The following is a 21,562-nucleotide window of genomic DNA, read 5'->3' on the forward strand; positions in this document are numbered from 1 at the left end:
ACACACAATACCCCAATATGACAAAGCATGAACAGTTTTCTTTTTTTAATTTTGGGGTAATTTATTTAAAATAAAAAGCTGAAATATTACATTTTCATAAGTATTCAGACCCTTTACTCAGTACTTTGTTGAAGCACCTTTTGGCAGCGATTACAACCTTGAGTTTTCTTGGGTATGACGCCACAAGCTTGGCACACCTGTATTTGGGGAGTTTCTCCAATTCTTCTCTGCAGATCCTCTCAAGCTCTGTCAGGTTAGATTACTATTTTCAGGTCTCTCCAGAGATGTTCGATCAGGTTCAAGTCCGGGCTCTGGCTGCGCCACTCAAGGACATTCAGAGACTTGTCCCGAAGCCACTCCTGCGTTGTCTTGGCTGTGTGCTTAGGGTCGTTGTCCTGTTGGAAGGTGAACCTTCACCCCAGTCTGAGGTCCTGAGCACTCTGAAGCAGCTTTTCATCAAGGATCTCTCTGTACTTTGCTCCATTCATCTTTCCCTCGACCCTAACTAGTCTCCCAGTCCCTGCCGCTGAAAAACATCCCCACAGCTTGATGCTGCCACCACCATGCTTCACTGTAGGGATGGTGCCAGGTTTCCTCCAGATGTGACGCTTGGCATTCAGGCCAAAGAGTTCAATCTTGGTTTCATCAGACCAGAGAATCTTGTTCCTCATGTTCTGAGAGTCTTTAGGAGCCTTTTGGCAAACTCCAAGTGGGTGTCACGTGCCTTTTACTGAGGAGTGGCTTCCGTCTGGCCACTCTACCATAAAGGCCTGATTGGTAGAGTGCTGCAGAGATGGGAGAACCTTCCAGAAGGACAACCATCTCCACAGAGGAACTCGAGAGCTTTGTCAGAGTGACCATCAGGTTCTTGGTCACCTCCCTGACCAAGGCTCTTCTCCCCCAATTGCTCAGGTCTAGAGGGAGACTTGATGATTCCAAACTTCTTCCATTTAAGAATCATTGAGGCCACTGTGTTCTTGGGGACAAGTCCTTTGACTTCATGGCTTGTTTTTTGCTCTGACACACACTGTCAACTGTGGGACCTTATATAGACAGGTGTGTGCCTTTCTAAATCATGTCCAATCAATTGAAATTACCACCGGTGGACTCCAATCAAGTTTTAGAAACATCTCAAGGATGATCAATGGAAACAGGATGCACCTGAGCTCAATTTCGAGTCTCATAGCAAAGGCTCTGAGTACTTAACTAAATAAGGTATTTCTGTTTTTAAATTTGAATAAATTGGCAATTATTTCTGAAACTGTTTTTGCTTTGTCATTATGGGGTATTGTGATGTCATTATGGGGTATTGTGATGTCATTATGGGGTATTGTGATGTCATTATGGGGTATTGTGTGTAGATTACTGAAGGGCGGAAGAAACTAACAATTTTAAGAGTTTTTTTAAAGGCAACAAAATGTGGAAAAAGTCAAGGGGTCTGAATAATTCCCGAAGGCACTATATGTGCCTATACCGCTAATCATGTGTCCTTGAACCACATTGACATTTGCCCTTGTTTCTTCTAGATTATTAATGATGTAATTTACATGTGTAACATTTTTTCTTTGAAAGTCATGTTGATAAGTACAATTAAAATAACCTGTCCACTGTTATGCTCTTGTGCCATACTTTGTCTTCATACTTAGTAATGGCTTATTAATTATAGTCCTAATGTGTCCTACATTTCAGGGCGACGCTGTTGTTTTCATAATGCATTGTTTCCTGTGCTTGGACGCAGCCTACCAGAGGTTATATTCCCAGGACTGAATGTGCTCCCGTTAATTGAATGCAGTGCACCGTTTAATTGTGTCTGGGGCTTATCGGCTGCAACCATATTCCAATAAATGTTTCACCCTTTTGATGTCGCTTGCTCGTTCTCCTCGCTAATTCCCCTACGCCATATTTTTCCTCTCTCTGTCTACACAGCGAACTCCGATGCCCTCCAAGCCATGGTTCCTGAAAACAGCATAGACTCAGAAGGGTAAGTATCCTGTCATGGCTTCTGTAATAAAACTATGCTGCTGCTGACTACCCGAAGTCAAAACTTTATCAGCACTATTTAAATATACATCAAATCTGAAAGGGGACATTTAAGTAACTCACAACCTCTCTTAATGTTGTCTGATGTCATTAACATTGAGGCCTATTGGGGGCGGTAGGTAGCCTAGTGGTTAGAGCGTAGGGGTGGCAGGTAGCCTAGTGGTTAGTGTAGGGGCGGCAGGTAGCCCAGTGGTTAGAGCGTAGGGGCGGCAGGTAGTCTAGTGGTTAGAGTGTAGGGGCGGCAGGTAGCCTAGTGGTTAGAGCGTAGGGGCGGCAGGTAGCCTAGTGGTTAGAGCGTAGGGGCGGCAGGTAGCCCAGTGGTTAGAGCGTAGGGGCGGCAGGTAGCCTAGTGGTTAGAGCGTAGGGGCGGCAGGTAGCCTAGTGGTTAGAGCGTAGGGGGGGCAGGTAGCCTAGTGGTTAGAGTGTAGGGGAGGCAGGTAGCCTGGTGGTTAGAGTGTAGAGGCGGCAGGTAGCCTAGTGGTTAGAGCGTAGGGGCGGCAGGTAGCCTAGTGGTTAGAGCGTAGGGGCGGCAGGTAGCCTAGTGGTTAGAGCGTAGGGGCGGCAGGTAGCCTAGTGGTTAGAGCGTAGGGGCGGCAGGTAGCCTAGTGGTTAGAGCGTAGGGGCGGCAGGTAGCCTAGTGGTTAGAGCGTAGGGGCGGCAGGTAGCCTAGTGGTTAGAGTGTAGGGGGGGCAGGTAGCCCAGTGGTTAGAGCGTAGGGGTGGCAGGTAGTCTAGTGGTTAGAGTGTAGGGGCGGCAGGTAGTCTAGTGGTTAGAGTGTAGGGGCGGCAGGTAGCCCAGTGGTTAGAGCGTAGGGGCGGCAGGTAGCCTAGTGGTTAGAGTGTAGGGGCGGTAGGTAGTCTAGTGGTTAGAGTGTAGGGGCGGTAGGTAGTCTAGTGGTTAGAGTGTAGGGGCGGTAGGTAGTCTAGTGGTTAGAGCGTAGGGGCGGCAGGTAGCCTAGTGGTTAGAGCGTAGGGGCGGTAGGTAGCCTAGTGGTTAGAGCGTAGGGGCGGCAGGTAGCCTAGTGGTTAGAGCGTAGGGGCGGCAGGTAGCCTAGTGGTTAGAGCGTAGGGGCGGCAGGTAGCCTAGTGGTTAGAGCGTAGGGGCGGCAGGTAGTCTAGTGGTTAGAGTGTAGGGGCGGCAGGTAGCCCAGTGGTTAGAGCGTAGGGGCGGCAGGTAGCCTAGTGGTTAGAGTGTAGGGGCGGTAGGTAGTCTAGTGGTTAGAGTGTAGGGGCGGTAGGTAGTCTAGTGGTTAGAGCGTAGGGGCGGCAGGTAGCCTAGTGGTTAGAGCGTAGGGGCGGTAGGTAGCCTAGTGGTTAGAGCGTAGGGGCGGCAGGTAGCCTAGTGGTTAGAGTGTAGGGGCGGCAGGTAGCCTAGTGGTTAGAGCGTAGGGGCCAGTAACCGAAAGGTTGCTGGATCGAATCCCTGAGCTGACGGTCAAAATCTGTCATTCTGCCCCTGAACAAGGCAGTTAAACCACTGTTCCTAGGCCGTCATTGTAAATAAGAATTTGTTCTTAACTGACTTGGCTAGTTACATTTTTAAATGAATATTAACATTTTCAGAAATTCCACCAAAGGGCTGGTTTCCAAGGATACAGTACCACTTGGGTGTGATTACTTTCCAAGCCACTAGATGGCAATGGTGTCCCTTTCTTTAAATGGAGCTGAAGTGGTGTGGTTAGGTGGAAGTCAAGCTGGTCTCTAAGACATCGTTTATGGCTTGGTGAGTTTGGATTAAGGCCAGGACTTTTACGACTCACAATATCAATATGATCCTAACATTTTATATGGTCATTCTGATTGTGCAATTGGGACCAGTCATCTCATAGAGACTGGAAATGAAACTACAGCTCCCTACATTATACTACCGTTCACTTACTAAACAGCTCAGGATAGACGGGACAGAAGCCTGATTCATAATCCTGACCTCTGACAGTTTAATTGAGAACGTCTTTGTTGCTCTGAATGGAAAGTAGGTCTGACTTTACAGTTCATAGTTAGGGCCTTGTCCTTCAAATAATACATACATAAATCAAATCAAATGTATTTATATAGCCCTTCTTACATCAGCTGATATCAAAGTGCTGTACAGAAACCCAGCCTAAAACCCCAAACAGCAAGCAATGCAGCTGTAGAAGCACAGTGGCTAGGAAAAACTCCCTAGAAAAGCCAAAACCTAGGAAGAAACCTAGAGAGGAACCAGGCTATGAGGGGTGGTCAGTCCTCTTCTGGCTGTGCCGGGTGGAGATTATAACAGAACATGGCCAAGATGTTCAAATGATCATAAATTACCAGCACGGTCAAATAATAATAATCACAGTAGTTGTACGTACATACATACATACATGCATGCATGCATACATACATACATACATACATACATACATACATACATACATACATACATACATACATACATACATACATACATCTGAAGAGCCAGGTAGTGCTGGCACTCACAACCATAAATGGTGTACAAGGAGGGATGACTGCAGAGAGAGAGAGAGAAAGGGAGAGGAGGTATTTCTATGTGTGGGGTGACGGTCAGGATTAATAAATCATAGCGAGGCAGGATGAGGTATGGCCACGGCGTTGGGTGTTCCGGCAAAGTCCGCGAGACAGGACACCACTCATTTCCCAATGTGTGGGTCTCTCTGTCTCTCAATGTGCTTTATCGGCATGACGTAACAATGTACATTATTGCCAAAGCTTACTTTGGATATTTACAATATTAAACTAATAATAATCAACATTGTCAACGGGACAACAGTAACAACAATAACAACCAACGGTCAAAATAACCAGACATTGAACAAAAACAATAAGCATAGCGGACATGTGCAGGTTGGTTGGTCTGTCAGACACTGTCCCTCATCTTGTGGCAGGCAGCAATGTAGTGCGCTGCCAACCCACAGCTCTCTGCGTCCTCCCCCAACAGGACGGGTAGCCTACTCTCATCAGAGAGGTCTTTGAAACCTTGAATAAGGGTTTCAATTTTGGGGAAATGACACTCTCTAATTATTTTATATTTTTGACATTTTGTCAGGAAATGCAGCTCCGTCTCAGGTTCTGCTGTTGTGCAGTGGTTGCACAGCCTTTCCTCTACAGGGAGCCAGGTTTTCCTGTGTCTACCCTTCTCAATGGCAAGGCTGTGCTCACTGAGCCTGTACTTTGTCAAGGTTTTTCTAAGGTTTTGATCAGTAACCATGGTCAAATAGTTAGCCACGGTGTACTGTCGATTTAGGGCCAGATAGCACTGCATTTTGCTTTGTGCTTGTGTTTCCCAATAAGCAATGTAGTTTTGTTTTGACTGTGTTGTAATTTGGTTTATTCTGATTGATTGGATGTTCTGGTCCTGAGGCTTCGGTGTGTTAGTAGAACAGGTTTGTGAACTCAGCCCCAGGACCAGCTGGATGAGGGGACTGAGGCTTCAGTGTGTTAGTAGAACAGGTTTGTGAACTCAGCCCCAGGACCAGCTGGATGAGGGGACTGAGGCTTCGGTGTGTTAGTAGAACAGGTTTGTGAACTCAGCCCCAGGACCAGCTGGATGAGGGGACTGAGGCTTCGGTGTGTTAGTAGAACAGGTTTGTGAACTCAGCCCCAGGACCAGCTGGATGAGGGGACTGAGGCTTCAGTGTGTTAGTAGAACAGGTTTGTGAACTCAGCCCCAGGACCAGCTGGATGAGGGGACTGAGGCTTCGGTGTGTTAGTAGAACAGGTTTGTGAACTCAGCCCCAGGACCAGCTGGATGAGGGGACTGAGGCTTCGGTGTGTTAGTAGAACAGGTTTGTGAACTCAGCCCCAGGACCAGCTGGATGAGGGGACTCTTTTCTTTGCTCGGCTCTTGGCATTGCAGGGCTTGGTAATGATATGAGAGGGGGCCACTATTCTAAAATGGAATTGATATTTTTTGAGTTTTTATTATTAGTGGATATTGGCCTAATTCTGCCCTGCATGCATTGTTTGTAGTTTTCCTCTGGACATGTAGGAGAATCTTACAGAACTCTGCATGCAGGGTTTCAATGGGGTGTTTGTCCCATTTTGGTGTAATCTTGTTTTGTCTCGCTGCCATAAAGTGCAATTGGTTCAATTAGTTTTAGCCAAATGTATTTTTAAACCTAAGTAATTGTAGTGTGTGCAGTACTCTACATATTTTGTACCAATTAAGAACTTTGGTCTAATTCCCTGAGATCTGGATCTTCTCTGGAAAATCATTATTTTAGTATTTTTGGGGTTTACTGCCAGGGCCCAGGTCTCTCTCTCTGTCACGCGCTTGCTTTCTCTGTCGCTCATTCTCTCTCACTTTCTCTCTCTCTCTCTCTCTCTCTCTCTCTCTCTCTCTGTTTCTCTCTCTCTGGATGCGGTAGTTAACTTCCTGTCCTCGACTTGCTGCAGTGCTCTCGCTCTCTTCCCCCCCTCTCTCTCGCTCTCTTCCCCCTCTCGCTCTCATCATTAATCCACACTCAGCCCTGTTATTGTGCTAGCTCCATCCCTCTCCTTACCCTCTCCTCCACCATCCCTCTGTCTACATGTTTTCTCTGTGGGTTCTCCTGTTCTCCTCAGTTTTATCTTCCACTCTGAATACCTCCTTTATTACTTTCCCCTCCTTCTCTTCAGCTGACGAAGTGTCTTGCGACAAACTAACCTATTTTTTTCAAGTCGCTCTCTTCCCTCTCTAGCCCTCTATCTATGCATCTCTCTCTCCCTCGTCCTCTCTTCCCTCTCTAGCCCTCTATCTATGCATCTCTCTCTCCCTCGTCCTCTCTTCCCTCTCTAGCCCTCTATCTATGCATCTCTCTCTCCCTCGTCCTCTTCCCTCTCTAGCCCTCTATCTATGCATCTCTCTCTCCCTCGTCCTCTCTTCCCTCTCTAGCCCTCTATCTATGCATCTCTCTCTCCCTCGTCCTCTCTTCCTTCTCTAGCCCTCTATCTATGCATCTCTCTCTCCCTCGTCCTCTCTTCCCTCTCTAGCCCTCTATCTATGCATCTCTCTCTCCCTCGTCCTCTCTTCCCTCTCTAGCCCTCTATCTATGCATCTCTCTCTCTCTCTCCCTCGTCCTCTCTTCCCTCTCTAGCCCTCTATCTATGCATCTCTCTCTCCCTCGTCCTCTCTTCCCTCTCTAGCCCTCTATCTATGCATCTCTCTCTCTCCCTCGTCCTCTCTTCCCTCTCTAGCCCTCTTTATCTATGCATCTCTCTCTCCCTCGTCCTCTCTTCCCTCTTTATCTATGCATCTCTCTCTCCCTCGTCCTCTCTTCCCTCTATCTATGCATCTTCTCTCCCTCGTCCTCTCTTCCCTCTATCTATGCATCTCTCTCTCCCCCGTCCTCTCTTCCCTCTCTAGCCCTCTTTATCTATGCATCTCTCTCTCCCTCGTCCTCTCTTCCCTCTTTATCTATGCATCGCTCTCTCCCTCGTCCTCTCTTCCCTCTATCTATGCATCTTCTCTCCCTCGTCCTCTCGTCCCTCTATCTATGCATCTCTCTCTCCCCCGTCCTCTCTTCCCTCTCTAGCCCTCTTTATCTATGCATCTCTCTCTCCCTCGTCCTCTCTTCCCTCTTTATCTATGCATCTCTCTCTCCCTCGTCCTCTCTTCCCTCTCTAGCCCTCTTTATCTATGCATCTTCTCTCCCTCGTCCTCTCTTCCCTCTAGCCCTCTTTATCTATGCATCTCTCTCTCCCTCGTCCTCTCTTCCCTCTTTATCTATGCATCTCTCTCTCCCTCGTCCTCTCTTCCCTCTATCTATGCATCTCTCTCCCTCGTCCTCCTCTCACTTTCCCCTTCATCAGCCAAAGCTTCCAGGACAATTTCCAAATGCTATGGTAATGGAGACAAATAAAAGTGTGGTGCTCTGATTCCCGCAGGCGCAAACAGCCACGGCATCACTTAAGTCCTTACACCTCTCTACACCAGGAGAACACACATTGGGTTAGTGATGGACAGTCCTCTCTACACCAGGAGAACACACATTGGGTTAGTGATGGACAGTCCTCTCTACACCAGGAGAACACACATTGGGTTAGTGATGGACAGTCCTCTCTACACCAGGAGAACACACATTGGGTTAGTGATGGACAGTTCAGTCCTCTACACCAGGAGAACACACACACTCCTCCACTTTACAAATACACTGAGGTTACAAAACATTATGAACACCTGCTCTTTCCATGACATACTGTAGACTGACCAGGTGAAAGCTATGATCCCTTATTGATGTTAAATCCTAATGGTTGGTATAATTAGTGTGTGTGTATATATAGCGGAGCCGGCCGAAACGGTACAGTACTTTGAGTTTTGGACATTTAGTGTCAAAGGGGAGGTCATCAGGTGATGAAGAGCAGAAGTCTGGACAGGGTTTATGTTTTTTGGTCACTGCTCAACACTGAATCTCATATTTCCCACAAATAAAATGATTTGGACTAGACTTGTATTAGTGGAATCAGATGTGTTTACTACTGGGCTGTAGCTAAAACCTGCAAACCATGTATCTTCCAGGACCAGGGTTCACCATCATGTCTACTAGAGTGTCTTCTACTGTCTGAGGTTAAGAACATTTGCGTATGTCGCAAGCCCAGAGTTACTACTTGGTGGAAGCGGCCATTAGAGTTGGGAATAATAGCCTGCCGACTTTGCACAACTCTCAGCAAAATGTGAAGACTGCTAGGGATGTGAAGACTGTGCTAGTGTCTGTATCACCAGTCTGCTCCTCCTTTTCCTCCACAGCCCACCGCTGACTCCCACCTCCCCCACCCTCCCAGTGACCCCTATCTCACCTCGTGTCCCGGCGGGACTTGCCAAACACACCTGCAACCACCTGCACACCATCGGAGGCATGGGGGGCCTCAGGAGCGTCTGCAACCGCTGCAATCACAAGAAGTGGCCCCTGATGAGGCGTGTCTCCACCAAGAGGATAGCAGACAGGAGGAGCCACGGAGAGGTCACTGTGTTGGCCGTGGGGAGGTGAGAGAGATAATAAGTGGTTTCCATGTAATTTGATACCATTCCGCTCCAACCATTACCATGAGCCCGTCCTCCACAATTAAGGTTCCACCAACCTCCTGTGGTCTATCGATAAGTCTGTCTGTGAGAGAGGTGTGTGTGTGTGCATTTCTTCTCTCTCAGAGAGCAAGACATTTGCCCAGTTGAAGTGAATCAAGCCCTGTCTGCCTCCGGTCCTGCAGAGGAGCTGATCTGAATGCAGAGGAACCTGGCCCTTTTTTCATTAGCTCATCCAGATAAATGGAAGTATATGTCCGGGGCCACGCTGAGCAGGGAGGGAAGAGCCATTAGCTGATATTAATTGAATCTGTGTAGTGCCGTGCCAGAGGGATGTCTTGTGATGGGCTCCTCAGTGAGAATCATAACAGAGGCCCTGGCCCAAGAGGTCCTATAGCTCCGATAACAACACACTATACTGTATTTTTATAATATACCGGTACTGATGCACGGACCGGGTTTGGGCTTTTACTCTTACATGTTGATTCCCATGGTGTTATGATCTATCCCTGCCAGGTTACATGTTGATTCCCATGGTGTTATGATCTATCCCTGCCAGGTTACATGTTGATTCCCATGGTGTTATGATCTATCCCTGCCAGGTTCCAGGTTACATGTTGATTCCCATGGTGTTATGATCTATCCCTGCCAGGTTCCGGGTTACATGTTGATTCCCATGGTGTTATGAACTATCCCTGCCAGGTTCCGGGTTACATGTTGATTCCCATGGTGTTATGATCTATCCCTGCCAGGTTCCAGGTTACATGTTGATTCCCATGGTGTTATGATCTATCCCTGCCAGGTTACATGTTGATTCCCATGGTGTTATGATCTATCCCTGCCAGGTTCCAGGTTACATGTTGATTCCCATGGTGTTATGATCTATCCCTGCCAGGTTGCATGTTGATTCCCATGGTGTTATGATCTATCCCTGCCAGGTTACATGTTGATTCCCATGGTGTTATGATCTATCCCTGCCAGGTTACATGTTGATTCCCATGGTGTTATGATCTATCCCTGCCAGGTTACATGTTGATTCCCATGGTGTTATGATCTATCCCTGCCAGGTTACATGTTGATTCCCATGGTGTTATGATCTATCCCTGCCAGGTTCCAGGTTACATGTTGATTCCCATGGTGTTATGATCTATCCCTGCCAGGTTGCATGTTGATTCCCATGGTGTTATGATCTATCCCTGCCAGGTTCCGGGTTACATGTTGATTCCCATGGTGTTATGATCTATCCCTGCCAGGTTGCATGTTGATTCCCATGGTGTTATGATCTATCCCTGCCAGGTTCCAGGTTACATGTTGATTCCCATGGTGTTATGATCTATCCCTGCCAGGTTACATGTTGATTCCCATGGTGTTATGATCTATCCCTGCCAGGTTCCAGGTTACATGTTGATTCCCATGGTGTTATGATCTATCCCTGCCAGGTTACATGTTGATTCCCATGGTGTTATGATCTATCCCTGCCAGGTTACATGTTGATTCCCATGGTGTTATGATCTATCCCTGCCAGGTTCCGGGTTACATGTTGATTCCCATGGTGTTATGAACTATCCCTGCCAGGTTCCGGGTTACATGTTGATTCCCATGGTGTTATGATCTATCCCTGCCAGGTTCCAGGTTACATGTTGATTCCCATGGTGTTATGATCTATCCCTGCCAGGTTACATGTTGATTCCCATGGTGTTATGATCTATCCCTGCCAGGTTCCAGGTTACATGTTGATTCCCATGGTGTTATGATCTATCCCTGCCAGGTTCCAGGTTACATGTTGATTCCCATGGTGTTATGATCTATCCCTGCCAGGTTACATGTTGATTCCCATGGTGTTATGATCTATTCCTGCCAGGTTGCATGTTGATTCCCATGGTGTTATGATCTATTCCTGCCAGGTTACATGTTGATTCCCATGGTGTTATGATCTATCCCTGCCAGGTTACATGTTGATTCCCATGGTGTTATGATCTATCCCTGCCAGGTTACATGTTGATTCCCATGGTGTTATGATCTATCCCTGCCAGGTTCCGGGTTACATGTTGATTCCCATGGTGTTATGAACTATCCCTGCCAGGTTCCGGGTTACATGTTGATTCCCATGGTGTTATGATCTATCCCTGCCAGGTTCCGGGTTACATGTTGATTCCCATGGTGTTATGATCTATCCCTGCCAGGTTACATGTTGATTCCCATGGTGTTATGATCTATCCCTGCCAGGTTCCAGGTTACATGTTGATTCCCATGGTGTTATGATCTATCCCTGCCAGGTTGCATGTTGATTCCCATGGTGTTATGATCTATCCCTGCCAGGTTACATGTTGATTCCCATGGTGTTATGATCTATCCCTGCCAGGTTCCAGGTTACATGTTGATTCCCATGGTGTTATGATCTATCCCTGCCAGGTTAGATATTGATTCCCATGGTGTTATGATCTATCCCTGCCAGGTTCCAGGTTACATGTTGATTCCCATGGTGTTATGATCTATCCCTGCCAGGTTGCATGTTGATTCCCATGGTGTTATGATCTATCCCTGCCAGGTTACATGTTGATTCCCATGATGTTATGATCTATCCCTGCCAGGTTCCAGGTTACATGTTGATTCCCATGGTGTTATGATCTATTCCTGCCAGGTTGCATGTTGATTCCCATGGTGTTATGATCTATTCCTGCCAGGTTGCATGTTGATTCCCATGGTGTTATGATCTATCCCTGCCAGGTTACATGTTGATTCCCATGGTGTTATGATCTATCCCTGCCAGGTTCCAGGTTACATGTTGATTCCCATGGTGTTATGATCTATCCCTGCCAGGTTGCATGTTGATTCCCATGGTGTTATGATCTATCCCTGCCAGGTTCCAGGTTACATGTTGATTCCCATGGTGTTATGATCTATCCCTGCCAGGTTACATGTTGATTCCCATGGTGTTATGATCTATCCCTGCCAGGTTCCAGGTTACATGTTGATTCCCATGGTGTTATGATCTATCCCTGCCAGGTTCCGGGTTACAAAGTGTGACAAGGAGAGGCCCGTCAGAGAAAGGCGGACCATGCTCAGCACAGACTCCAATGGGAGCGCGCCCACGTCGCCCACGGAGAAGGAAGCCTTTGAGAGCAGGACCATCTCCGAGTCACATCAGGTCTGTCTGAGGGTGACATTCGATCAGATTATATTACACCATGACACAAAGGTTTTCATTCAATAGGGTCTGTCTATAGTGACATGGACCAAACTCCCAGGCATTTGTATGTATTTGAATAGTCTGTATTTGAGGCATTTTTCATTGTAACTTCCCGCACATTGACTAGGTACCGGTATCCCCTGTATATAGCCTCGCTATTGTTACCTTTTAAAAAATATTTTTCACTTTAGTTTATTTGGTAAATATTTTCTTAACTCTTCTTGAACTGCACTGTTGGTTAAGGGGCTTGTAAATAAGCTTTTCACGGTAAGGTGCTACACCTGTTGTATTCGACGCATGTGACAAAGTTTGATTTGAAAATGTAATTTACTCAAGTGTGATTCTTTTTTCCCCCCTCCCCTTTCCGTTAGGAGCAGAACGATGAAGGGGCTGATCCAAAGTGACAGAAACCAAGGTGACATTCTATTGGTCTCCAAAGTTCTATCCAAGCTGTGTATCTTGGCCTCCTTATTAAGTAACATGTTCCAAACTCCTCTTTGATGAAACGTCCTCATTTCCTCTACAGAGCAGCGCATGGCTTCCTGAAGAGAGCCGAGGGGGGAAATATGATCATTTGCAACACTTTTTAAACCCAGAATCAGACCGTAGAGAAGCATCAGTGTGCGAAGAGCAGCAGAGGCATCCAGGGGTAAGTCCCTCCCTATCCGTGCCCCTCCTCCTTTGATGGTCAGACGAGAGAAGACAGCGGTGTTGATGGTGAATTAGAGGATGAAGATAAGACAGGTTACTCTCTCTTATCAAACTGGCCCTCTGTCTCGGGCAAGGTAGCGGAAAAGGGTGTGAAGTATGGCATGTTTGAAAGAGCCATTGTGCAGTTCATCAGACAGTGAGTCACTGGTAGTGCCCCCACACCCTCTCGTCACCAAAGATGTGGAAACCACCACCAACGTTAATGGTCAAAAAAAAAAAAATCTCCCACGATTCCGCTGCCAAGGAGGAAAACCACAAACGCTCACCTGACCAGGAAGTTGAGATTGCATTGGGGGTTGTGTGAGCCAAGAGCCAATAAACGGTGCACTGTGTTGGAGCCAAATACACATCTGCTAAAGGTACAATCTCTACCTAGCCTTCACGTCCACCTCTGACCCACTGGGCAAAGACGGGTTGAATCGAAGTTGTTTCCACGTCATTTAAACCCCCAGAATCTATGATGACGTTGAATCAACGTGGAAAACTAATTGGATTTGCAAAAAGTCATCAACTTAAGGGAATTTATAATTCCAGTGACATAGTGATTTATTTGTATATATATATTTTTTTTAACGTTAGTTGACAACTCAACCAAAAATAAATCAACACTAGACGTTGAACTGACCGCTTCCAATTGGCTCATTCTCCCCTGTAACTATTCCCCAGGTCGTTGCTGTAAATGAGGTGTTCTCAGGACTGTCTAGTCCCCCCCCCCCCCCTTCTAGAACTCCAATGGAGTACATTAACTAGGTTTATACGGCGAGGACAAGTTTCCTCATCACCTTTTTTTTATTATTCATTAATCTTTTGGTTGTCACGGTGACGTATGGAACCGCTTCTGATTCCACCCCAATGAAACTACCTATTTTAATTGGCCATTGACTCATCTCTTTGCCAATGTTACGTATGGTTTCTATTCAAAGGAGCTGAACAAATCCATTTTAAACTTCAGTAGGAGGCCTTTAAAATGCACTTCTTTCTTGATCGATGCACAGACAGTCTTCCTCTGAACAGCTAGTATAGAGCCGCTGCCTTGTGTGTCTCACTGATTTTGAGTGCGGTGGTATGTGGTGGGAATGTAAACTTTGTGTGAGACATGTTGTATTTTTGTTGTATTTTTCAAGGTGAATCTTGAGGTCAAGTGACTTGCAAGTCACCAGATGTTTTGTTTTCTCAGTACTTGGATAAATGAACATTACCTTTAGGGAAAAAAAAACATGTGGCTTTTTATCTAGAACAGGAGCTGAACCAAAATTTACTATACAGTGCAAAAATATATATATTTCTCAGTGAGGAAAAGTAATGTCTTGTGATCAAATGTGTTTAAAATGTAATTTATACTGTAACAATTAATCTATTGACTCCCCATTTGCCATGAATTGTAAACAAATGTCAAAGTATGTTCAAACGGACAGTGTTTCAAATGGTTACCCATACCAAAGCCAAAACTGTTTTCTGGGAGGGATTACTTTTTAAGCTTTACATCCTTCAACGAGTAGGCCTACATTGACCAAACCTGAACAACGTACAACGGTACTCCAATCCAAATCTAGCATCAGACATAAAACAAACAAAAATAAAAGAGTTTCAACAGTCTAAAAGTATTCCCTGTGAACGTCTCCTCTCCTTACAGATGAAGGAAAAGAGAAAAATCCACTTTTAGGCTTTTGAGGAATGTCAGACTTTTTTGGCAAATTTTAAAACTGGAATTACTTTCATCTAAGAGCTTTAATATCAATCTTTTTTGGGGGTGGGATTTTCTCCAAAAAGCATCTGTTTATGTGAAATAGGAGTGTCTGACCTATTCAATATAATTCAATGTGTTTGTTATTTGCTCTCATGTTTGCTTTGGAGACTGTACAGTATCAAAGTCTTATCACAATGGTCTGCCTTTCTAAACTGTCCTATGAAAATGTATTTAGGAAATAAAGCAAACTGACTGAAAAGGTTTTTGCCATTTTATGTTGACAGTTGACACTAATAAAAATAAAATACTATAGAATTTAATGAGAATGTTTTTAAGGAGAGAGAGAGTACTATATGTCGTGTTTTTAACAAATTAAATTGATTAAACCAACAACTTTGTGTTTTGAAGTCTTCAGTAATCTTTTCTACTCTCCCTCACCCCTTCTATCACATTCGGTCTATTTTCAGTATTCAATAACCTGTCATTTCTTTCTCTCTCCATATCCTGCTCTCCACGCTTTTCTCATACAGTAAGTGATTACTTATCGCGTTTGTTTTTAATAGATGTTCTTTCCCTCGTCTTGATGTCATAGTATTGCCAGACGGAGGTGTGAGGAGATGTTTTGTTCGGACAGGTAGTGGCTGATCAGGTGTTTCTGTCAGTCACTATCAAATTCATTACCTACACACACACTGTTTCCATGGGGTTTGTGTGACTGTCGCACCTGTCCTTTTTTGAGTGTGCAACAATATCCGTAGGCGAGTTATTAGTTCTGTAACACTACTCCCCACCACACTACAGGACATGGGATAGCGTCGAGAGGACCTTCAGCAAATATTGACTCTGGTCTTGTTTGTCCTCGCTCTTACCTTGGACAAACTGGTGACACCCATCTTTCTCTCTCGCTCTCTCCCGTTCAATAATCTTTGTTCACATGATGTCATTACCATACATAATAATCTTTGTTCACATGATGTCATTACCGTACATAATGCAATAGAAATATAAAGAGGACACTTAAATCAATAACCCGGAAATCATCCTACTAGGACCGTCTCCTCTCTGCTTTACGGAGCCTGCTGCTCCGTGCTGCAGGGCTGTGTTCATAAGGTCACTACAGTACCAATGTGACTCACGTTGACATGCCATGTTGTATAGTGTATCACTAATAACATTAAACATCGGCTTTATCAGTGGAGGCTCTATGGGAGGATGGGCTCATTGTAATGGCTGGAATGGAGTCAAATGTGGTTTCCATACAACACACAAACGTGTGTTTTGATACCGTTCCATTTAATCCATTCCAGCCAATACAATAAGCCTGTCCTCCTATAGCACCTCCCACCAGCCTCCACTGGTATTTATCTAGGACCCAAAGTCAGATCTCAGCCTCCGTTCCTGGGTGTTAGCCAAGAGGAAGAAGCTGTCAGCGCCCAGGGGAAAACTTTAAACCTTCGTGAAACATTAAGTGAGCGTGGGTAGTAGGTCTGTCTATTTAATGATTAACACCTTGCTAAAGCTATGTGACAACAGCAATGACCTTATAGTGGTTCACACTCACTGAGTAACCTCACCTAGATCTGAATGCACCGAGTAACCTCACCTAGATCTGAAGGAACCGAGTAACCTCACCTAGATCTGAAGGAACCGAGTAACCTCACCTAGATCTGAATGCACCGAGTAACCTCACCTAGATCTGAAGGAACCAAGTAATCTCACCTAGATCTGAAGGAACCAAGTAATCTCACCTAGATCTGAATGCACCGAGTAACCTCACCTAGATCTGAAGGAACCGAGTAATCTCACCTAGATCTGAAGGAACCGAGTAACCTCACCTAGATCTGAAGGAACCGAGTAATCTCACCTAGATCTGAAGGAACCAAGTAATCTCACCTAGATCTGAAGGAACCAAGTAATCTCACCTAGATCTGAAGGAACCGAGTAACCTCACCTAGATCTGAAGGAACCGAGTAACCTCACCTAGATCTGAAGGAACCGAGTAACCTCACCTAGATCTGAAGGAACCGAGTAACCTCACCTAGATCTGAAGGAACCAAGTAATCTCACCTAGATCTGAATGCACCGAGTAACCTCACCTAGATCTGAAGGAACCGAGTAATCTCACCTAGATCTGAAGGAACCGAGTAACCTCACCTAGATCTGAAGGAACCGAGTAATCTCACCTAGATCTGAAGGAACCAAGTAATCTCACCTAGATCTGAAGGAACCAAGTAATCTCACCTAGATCTGAAGGAACCGAGTAACCTCACCTAGATCTGAAGGAACCGAGTAACCTCACCTAGATCTGAAGGAACCGAGTAACCTCACCTAGATCTGAAGGAACCGAGTAACCTCACCTAGATCTGAAGGAACCGAGTAACCTCACCTAGATCTGAAGGAACCGAGTAACCTCACCTAGATCTGAAGGAACCGAGTAACCTCACCTAGATCTGAAGGAACCGAGTAACCTCACCTAGATCTGAAGGAACCGAGTAACCTCACCTAGATCTGAAGGAACCGAGTAACCTCACCTAGATCTGAAGGAACCGAGTAATCTCACCTAGATCTGAAAAAAGCACCGAGTAACCTCACCTAGATCTGAAAAAAGCACAGAGTAACCTCACCTAAACCTGAAGGCACTGAGTAACCTTACCTGAGACCTGAAGGCTGGTTCCATACTGCTTAGTAACCTCCCCTGAGACCTGAAGGCTTGTTCCATACTGCTTAGTAACCTCACCTGAGACCTGAAGGCTTGTTCCATACTGCTTAGTAACCTCACCTGAGAGCTGAAGGCTTGTTCCATACTGCTTAGTAACCTCACCTGAGAGCTGAAGGCTTGTTCCATACTGCTTAGTAACCTCACCTGAGACCTGAAGGCTTGTTCCATACTGCTTAGTAACCTCACCTGAGACCTGAAGGCTTGTTCCATACTGCTTAGTAACCTCACCTGAGACCTGAAGGCTTGTTCCATACTGCTTAGTAACCTCACCTGAGACCTGAAGGCTTGTTCCATACTGCTTAGTAACCTCCCCTGAGACCTGAAGGCTTGTTCCATACTGCTTAGTAACCTCACCTGAGACCTGAAGGCTTGTTCCATACTGCTTAGTAACCTCACCTGAGACCTGAAGGCTGGTTCCATACTGCTTAGTAACCTCCCCTGAGACCTGAAGGCTTGTTCCATACTGCTTAGTAACCTCACCTGAGAGCTGAAGGCTTGTTCCATACTGCTTAGTAACCTCCCCTGAGACCTGAAGGCTTGTTCCATACTGCTTAGTAACCTCACCTGAGACCTGAAGGCTTGTTCCATACTGCTTAGTAACCTCACCTGAGACCTGAAGGCTTGTTCCATACTGCTTAGTAACCTCACCTGAGACATTTACATTTACATTTACATTTAAGTCATTTAGCAGACGCTCTTATCCAGAGCGACTTACAAATTGGACCTGAAGGCTTGTTCCATACTGCTTAGTAACCTCACCTGAGACCTGAAGGCTGGTTCCATACAGCTTAGTAACCTCCCCTGAGACCTGAAGGCTTGTTCCATACTGCTTAGTAACCTCACCTGAGACCTGAAGGCTTGTTCCATACTGCTTAGTAACCTCACCTGAGAGCTGAAGGCTTGTTCCATACAGCTTAGTAACCTCACCTGAGAGCTGAAGGCTTGTTCCATACAGCTTAGTAACCTCACCTGAGACCTGAAGGCTTGTTCCATACTGCTTAGTAACCTCACCTGAGACCTGAAGGCTTGTTCCATACTCCTTAGTAACCTCACCTGAGACCTGATGGCTTGTTCCATACTGCTTAGTAACCTCACCTGAGACCTGAAGGCTTGTTCCATACTGCTTAGTAACCTCCCCTGAGACATGAAGGCTTGTTCCATACTGCTTAGTAACCTCACCTGAGAGCTGAAGGCTTGTTCCATACAGCTTAGTAACCTCACCTGAGACCTGAAGGCTTGTTCCATACTGCTTAGTAACCTCACCTGAGACCTGAAGGCTTGTTCCATACTGCTTAGTAACCTCCCCTGAGAGCTGAAGGCTGGTTCCACGCTCACTAAGCCTGCAGCACATACAGATCTGGGACCAGGCTAACACCTCTATGCCCTATGATTTTCCTTTTCTAAGAATCCCAAACATAGATTTACACTTTTCATAGAATCATAGTTGACAGGTTATGGGAAGTCATTATACTGGGTTTATTTTAGGCACTGGGCAGTATTAATAGTTCTTCATTAACTGATTATCTCCTCTAAGTGTTTGTATTTAACTGTGGTGTGAAACATTAACAGAATCTCTTACAAAAGAAACACTATTCCTGCTTCCACGTGTGCTGTTCACACTACATCTCCCAGAGGGTAGTTCACTAGGGAAGTCACATGGTTAGAGAAGTGTGACTCATCCTTATGCATAGCTTCAATGTTTACAGTGGTCACTTTCTGGTAAAAACAGATTTCTCTCCCTAAATCAGTTCCCTCCTGGCCAATAGACTACCTTTAGGGTAATTATTTAAATCAGTCCCCTCCTGGCCAATAGACTACCTTTAGGGTAATTATTTAAATCAGTCCCCTCCTGGCCAATAGACTACCTTTAGGGTAATTATTTAAATCAGTTCCCTCCTGGCCAATAGATTACCTTTAGGGTAATTATTTAAATCAGTCCCCTCCTGGCCAATAGACTACATTTAGGGTAATTATTTAAATCAGTCCCCTCCTGGCCAATAGACTACCTTTAGGGTAATTATTTAAATCAGTTCCCTCCTGGCCAATAGACTACCTCTAGGGTAATTATTTAAATCAGTCCCCTCCTGGCCAATAGACTACCTTTAGGGTAATTATTTAAATCAGTTCCCTCCTGGCCAATAGACTACCTTTAGGGTAATTATTTAAGTTATGTGAGCTATCCCTTTACGCAACCTGATCGTAAGTATCGATCACATCACTCCAAACCCAAAAGCCTTGAGAAAAATGTATCTGAAATGTACACCCCATACCTTTCTAACGCAATGTACACTGGGAACTAATTAAAACATCAGAATGTCCGCCTAAGACTGTAATTATACATCACCGGTGACAACAATTTATTTTCATATTTATTTTATTTATGAGAATTTTACAGAGATCATACAATACATTTCTGACCCACTGCAGTCTGTGCTTCTTCACAAGGACACTGTGCTGTTCTGCTTATGGAAAATAGACAATCTACTGTACAGGTTGGACAGACAAAGCGCCATTAACTCTTCAACATATAGATTTCTACCTGACCGTCAACCCCAGGCGTCAGTGTTGAAACTGTAACCCTCTGTGTATTGTTAATACACATTCATACGTACACGCACGCACGCACTCACTCACTCACTCACGCAGGCAGTCACTCAGGCAGGCAGTCACTCAGGCAGGCAGTCACTCAGGCAGTCAGTCACTCAGGCAGGCAGTCACTCAGGCAGGCAGTCACTCAGGCAGGCAGTCACTCAGTCAGTTAGTCAGTCACTCACTCACGCACACAGGCAGTCAGTCAGTCACTCACTCACGCACACAGGCAGTCAGTCAGTCACTCACTCACGCACACAGGCAGTCAGTCAGTCACTCACGCACACAGGCAGTCAGTCAGTCACTCACGCACACAGGCAGTCAGTCAGTCACTCACTCACGCACACAGGCAGTCAGTCAGTCACTCACGCACACAGGCAGTCAGTCAGTCACTCACTCACGCACACAGGCAGTCAGTCACTCACGCACACAGGCAGTCAGTCAGTCAGTCACTCACGCACACAGGCAGTCAGTCAGTCACTCACTCACGCACACAGGCAGTCAGTCACTCACTCACTCACGCACACAGGCAGTCAGTCAGTCACTCACGCACACAGGCAGTCAGTCACTCACTCACTCACGCACACAGGCAGTCAGTCAGTCACTCACTCACGCACACAGGCAGTCAGTCAGTCACTCACTCAGTCACTCAGGCAGTCAGTCCCTCAGTCAGTCAGTCACTCAGTCAGTCAGTAGTAAGGTTAACTGTGGTGCTGCTGAGTGAGCTGTTATTACATCATCTAACCTCTCTGGGAGAGTTTAGTAGCTGAGTCAGACGGGCACATTTAGGTTTTCCTTCTAATAAAACAAGCAAGTTTACACCTCAAACAGCAGATCAGATGATAATCTTTATTTGAGCAGCAGTCACTTTGGGCACCTTGAAAAAGGGCTTGATATTGTGAAGGAGTTGATATGGAGCTATTAAGAGGAAGGCCACTGTTATATGTTAAAGCTGAGGCAACACTGTAACACCACAGAAACAGATGCCCCCCCCCCCAAAACCAAAACAGCGTCTAACGTCGAGAGGGATGGTGTGTGATTAAATGGAGACAAACGGAGACAAACACTCAGTAAAGAAAAGGAGATGGGGGAGATAATGTGGCTAAAAAAGAAACATCACAAGATTGGGATATTTCGGTGTCTCCTCTCCTACTGCGAGGGGAGGTTGGGAGAGACACGCTAATAGCTATCATGTGGTGAGCCAAAGTTAGCACGTTCACCGCCTTAGCCCGCGTGTAATCAGGTGTTTGTGAGTCCCTGGCGTCTCCTTTTGACCTGAGTAACGCTCCAAGGGCCTTCGTTAGGTCTGGTCCCAGGGCTCTGGTGGCAAGGAATATCAGAGGGCTGTCAGAGAAACATTTCAGCTACGATCTCCTAAACACACACACCACACTTAGATCTCAGAGAAACAACGCATGAGCGAACGCACGCACGCACGCACGCACGCACACACACAAACACCAAGGCTACACGGGTGTTAACAGGGTGGGTTTTGTATTTGTTGCACATCCTTGAGAGAGATGGAGCGATTGGATCTGGTAGAAAGAGACCGGAAAAAGGAAAGAGTTTGAGAAAAGGGAGAGGGATGTGTACGAGAGGAATATCGAGATTTGTGAGACGACCAGAGAAA

At 45.8% G+C, this 21,562-nt stretch overlaps 1 protein-coding gene across 3 annotated transcripts in view; it reads left to right on the top strand.

The window, feature by feature from the left end:
* Positions 1-15,014, top strand: part of rell1 (RELT like 1) — a 32,105-nt gene extending 17,091 nt beyond the window's left edge. For 2 of the 3 annotated variants that reach the window (XM_071334084.1, XM_071334083.1), the window contains 5 exons: positions 1,927-1,981; positions 8,764-9,000; positions 12,043-12,184; positions 12,598-12,641; positions 12,753-15,014. In XM_071334084.1, coding sequence (XP_071190185.1) covers positions 1,927-1,981; positions 8,764-9,000; positions 12,043-12,184; positions 12,598-12,630 — 467 coding nt within the window. In that variant the 3' untranslated portion in view covers positions 12,631-12,641; positions 12,753-15,014. The remainder of the gene's footprint in view (positions 1-1,926; positions 1,982-8,763; positions 9,001-12,042; positions 12,185-12,597; positions 12,642-12,752) is intronic. The other variant, XM_071334085.1, reaches the window with a different exon arrangement.
* The last annotated feature ends 6,548 nt before the right edge of the window (positions 15,015-21,562 follow it).

This window comes from Salvelinus alpinus, chromosome 11, assembly GCF_045679555.1.
Source record: "Salvelinus alpinus chromosome 11, SLU_Salpinus.1, whole genome shotgun sequence".
NCBI lineage: Eukaryota > Metazoa > Chordata > Actinopteri > Salmoniformes > Salmonidae > Salvelinus > Salvelinus alpinus.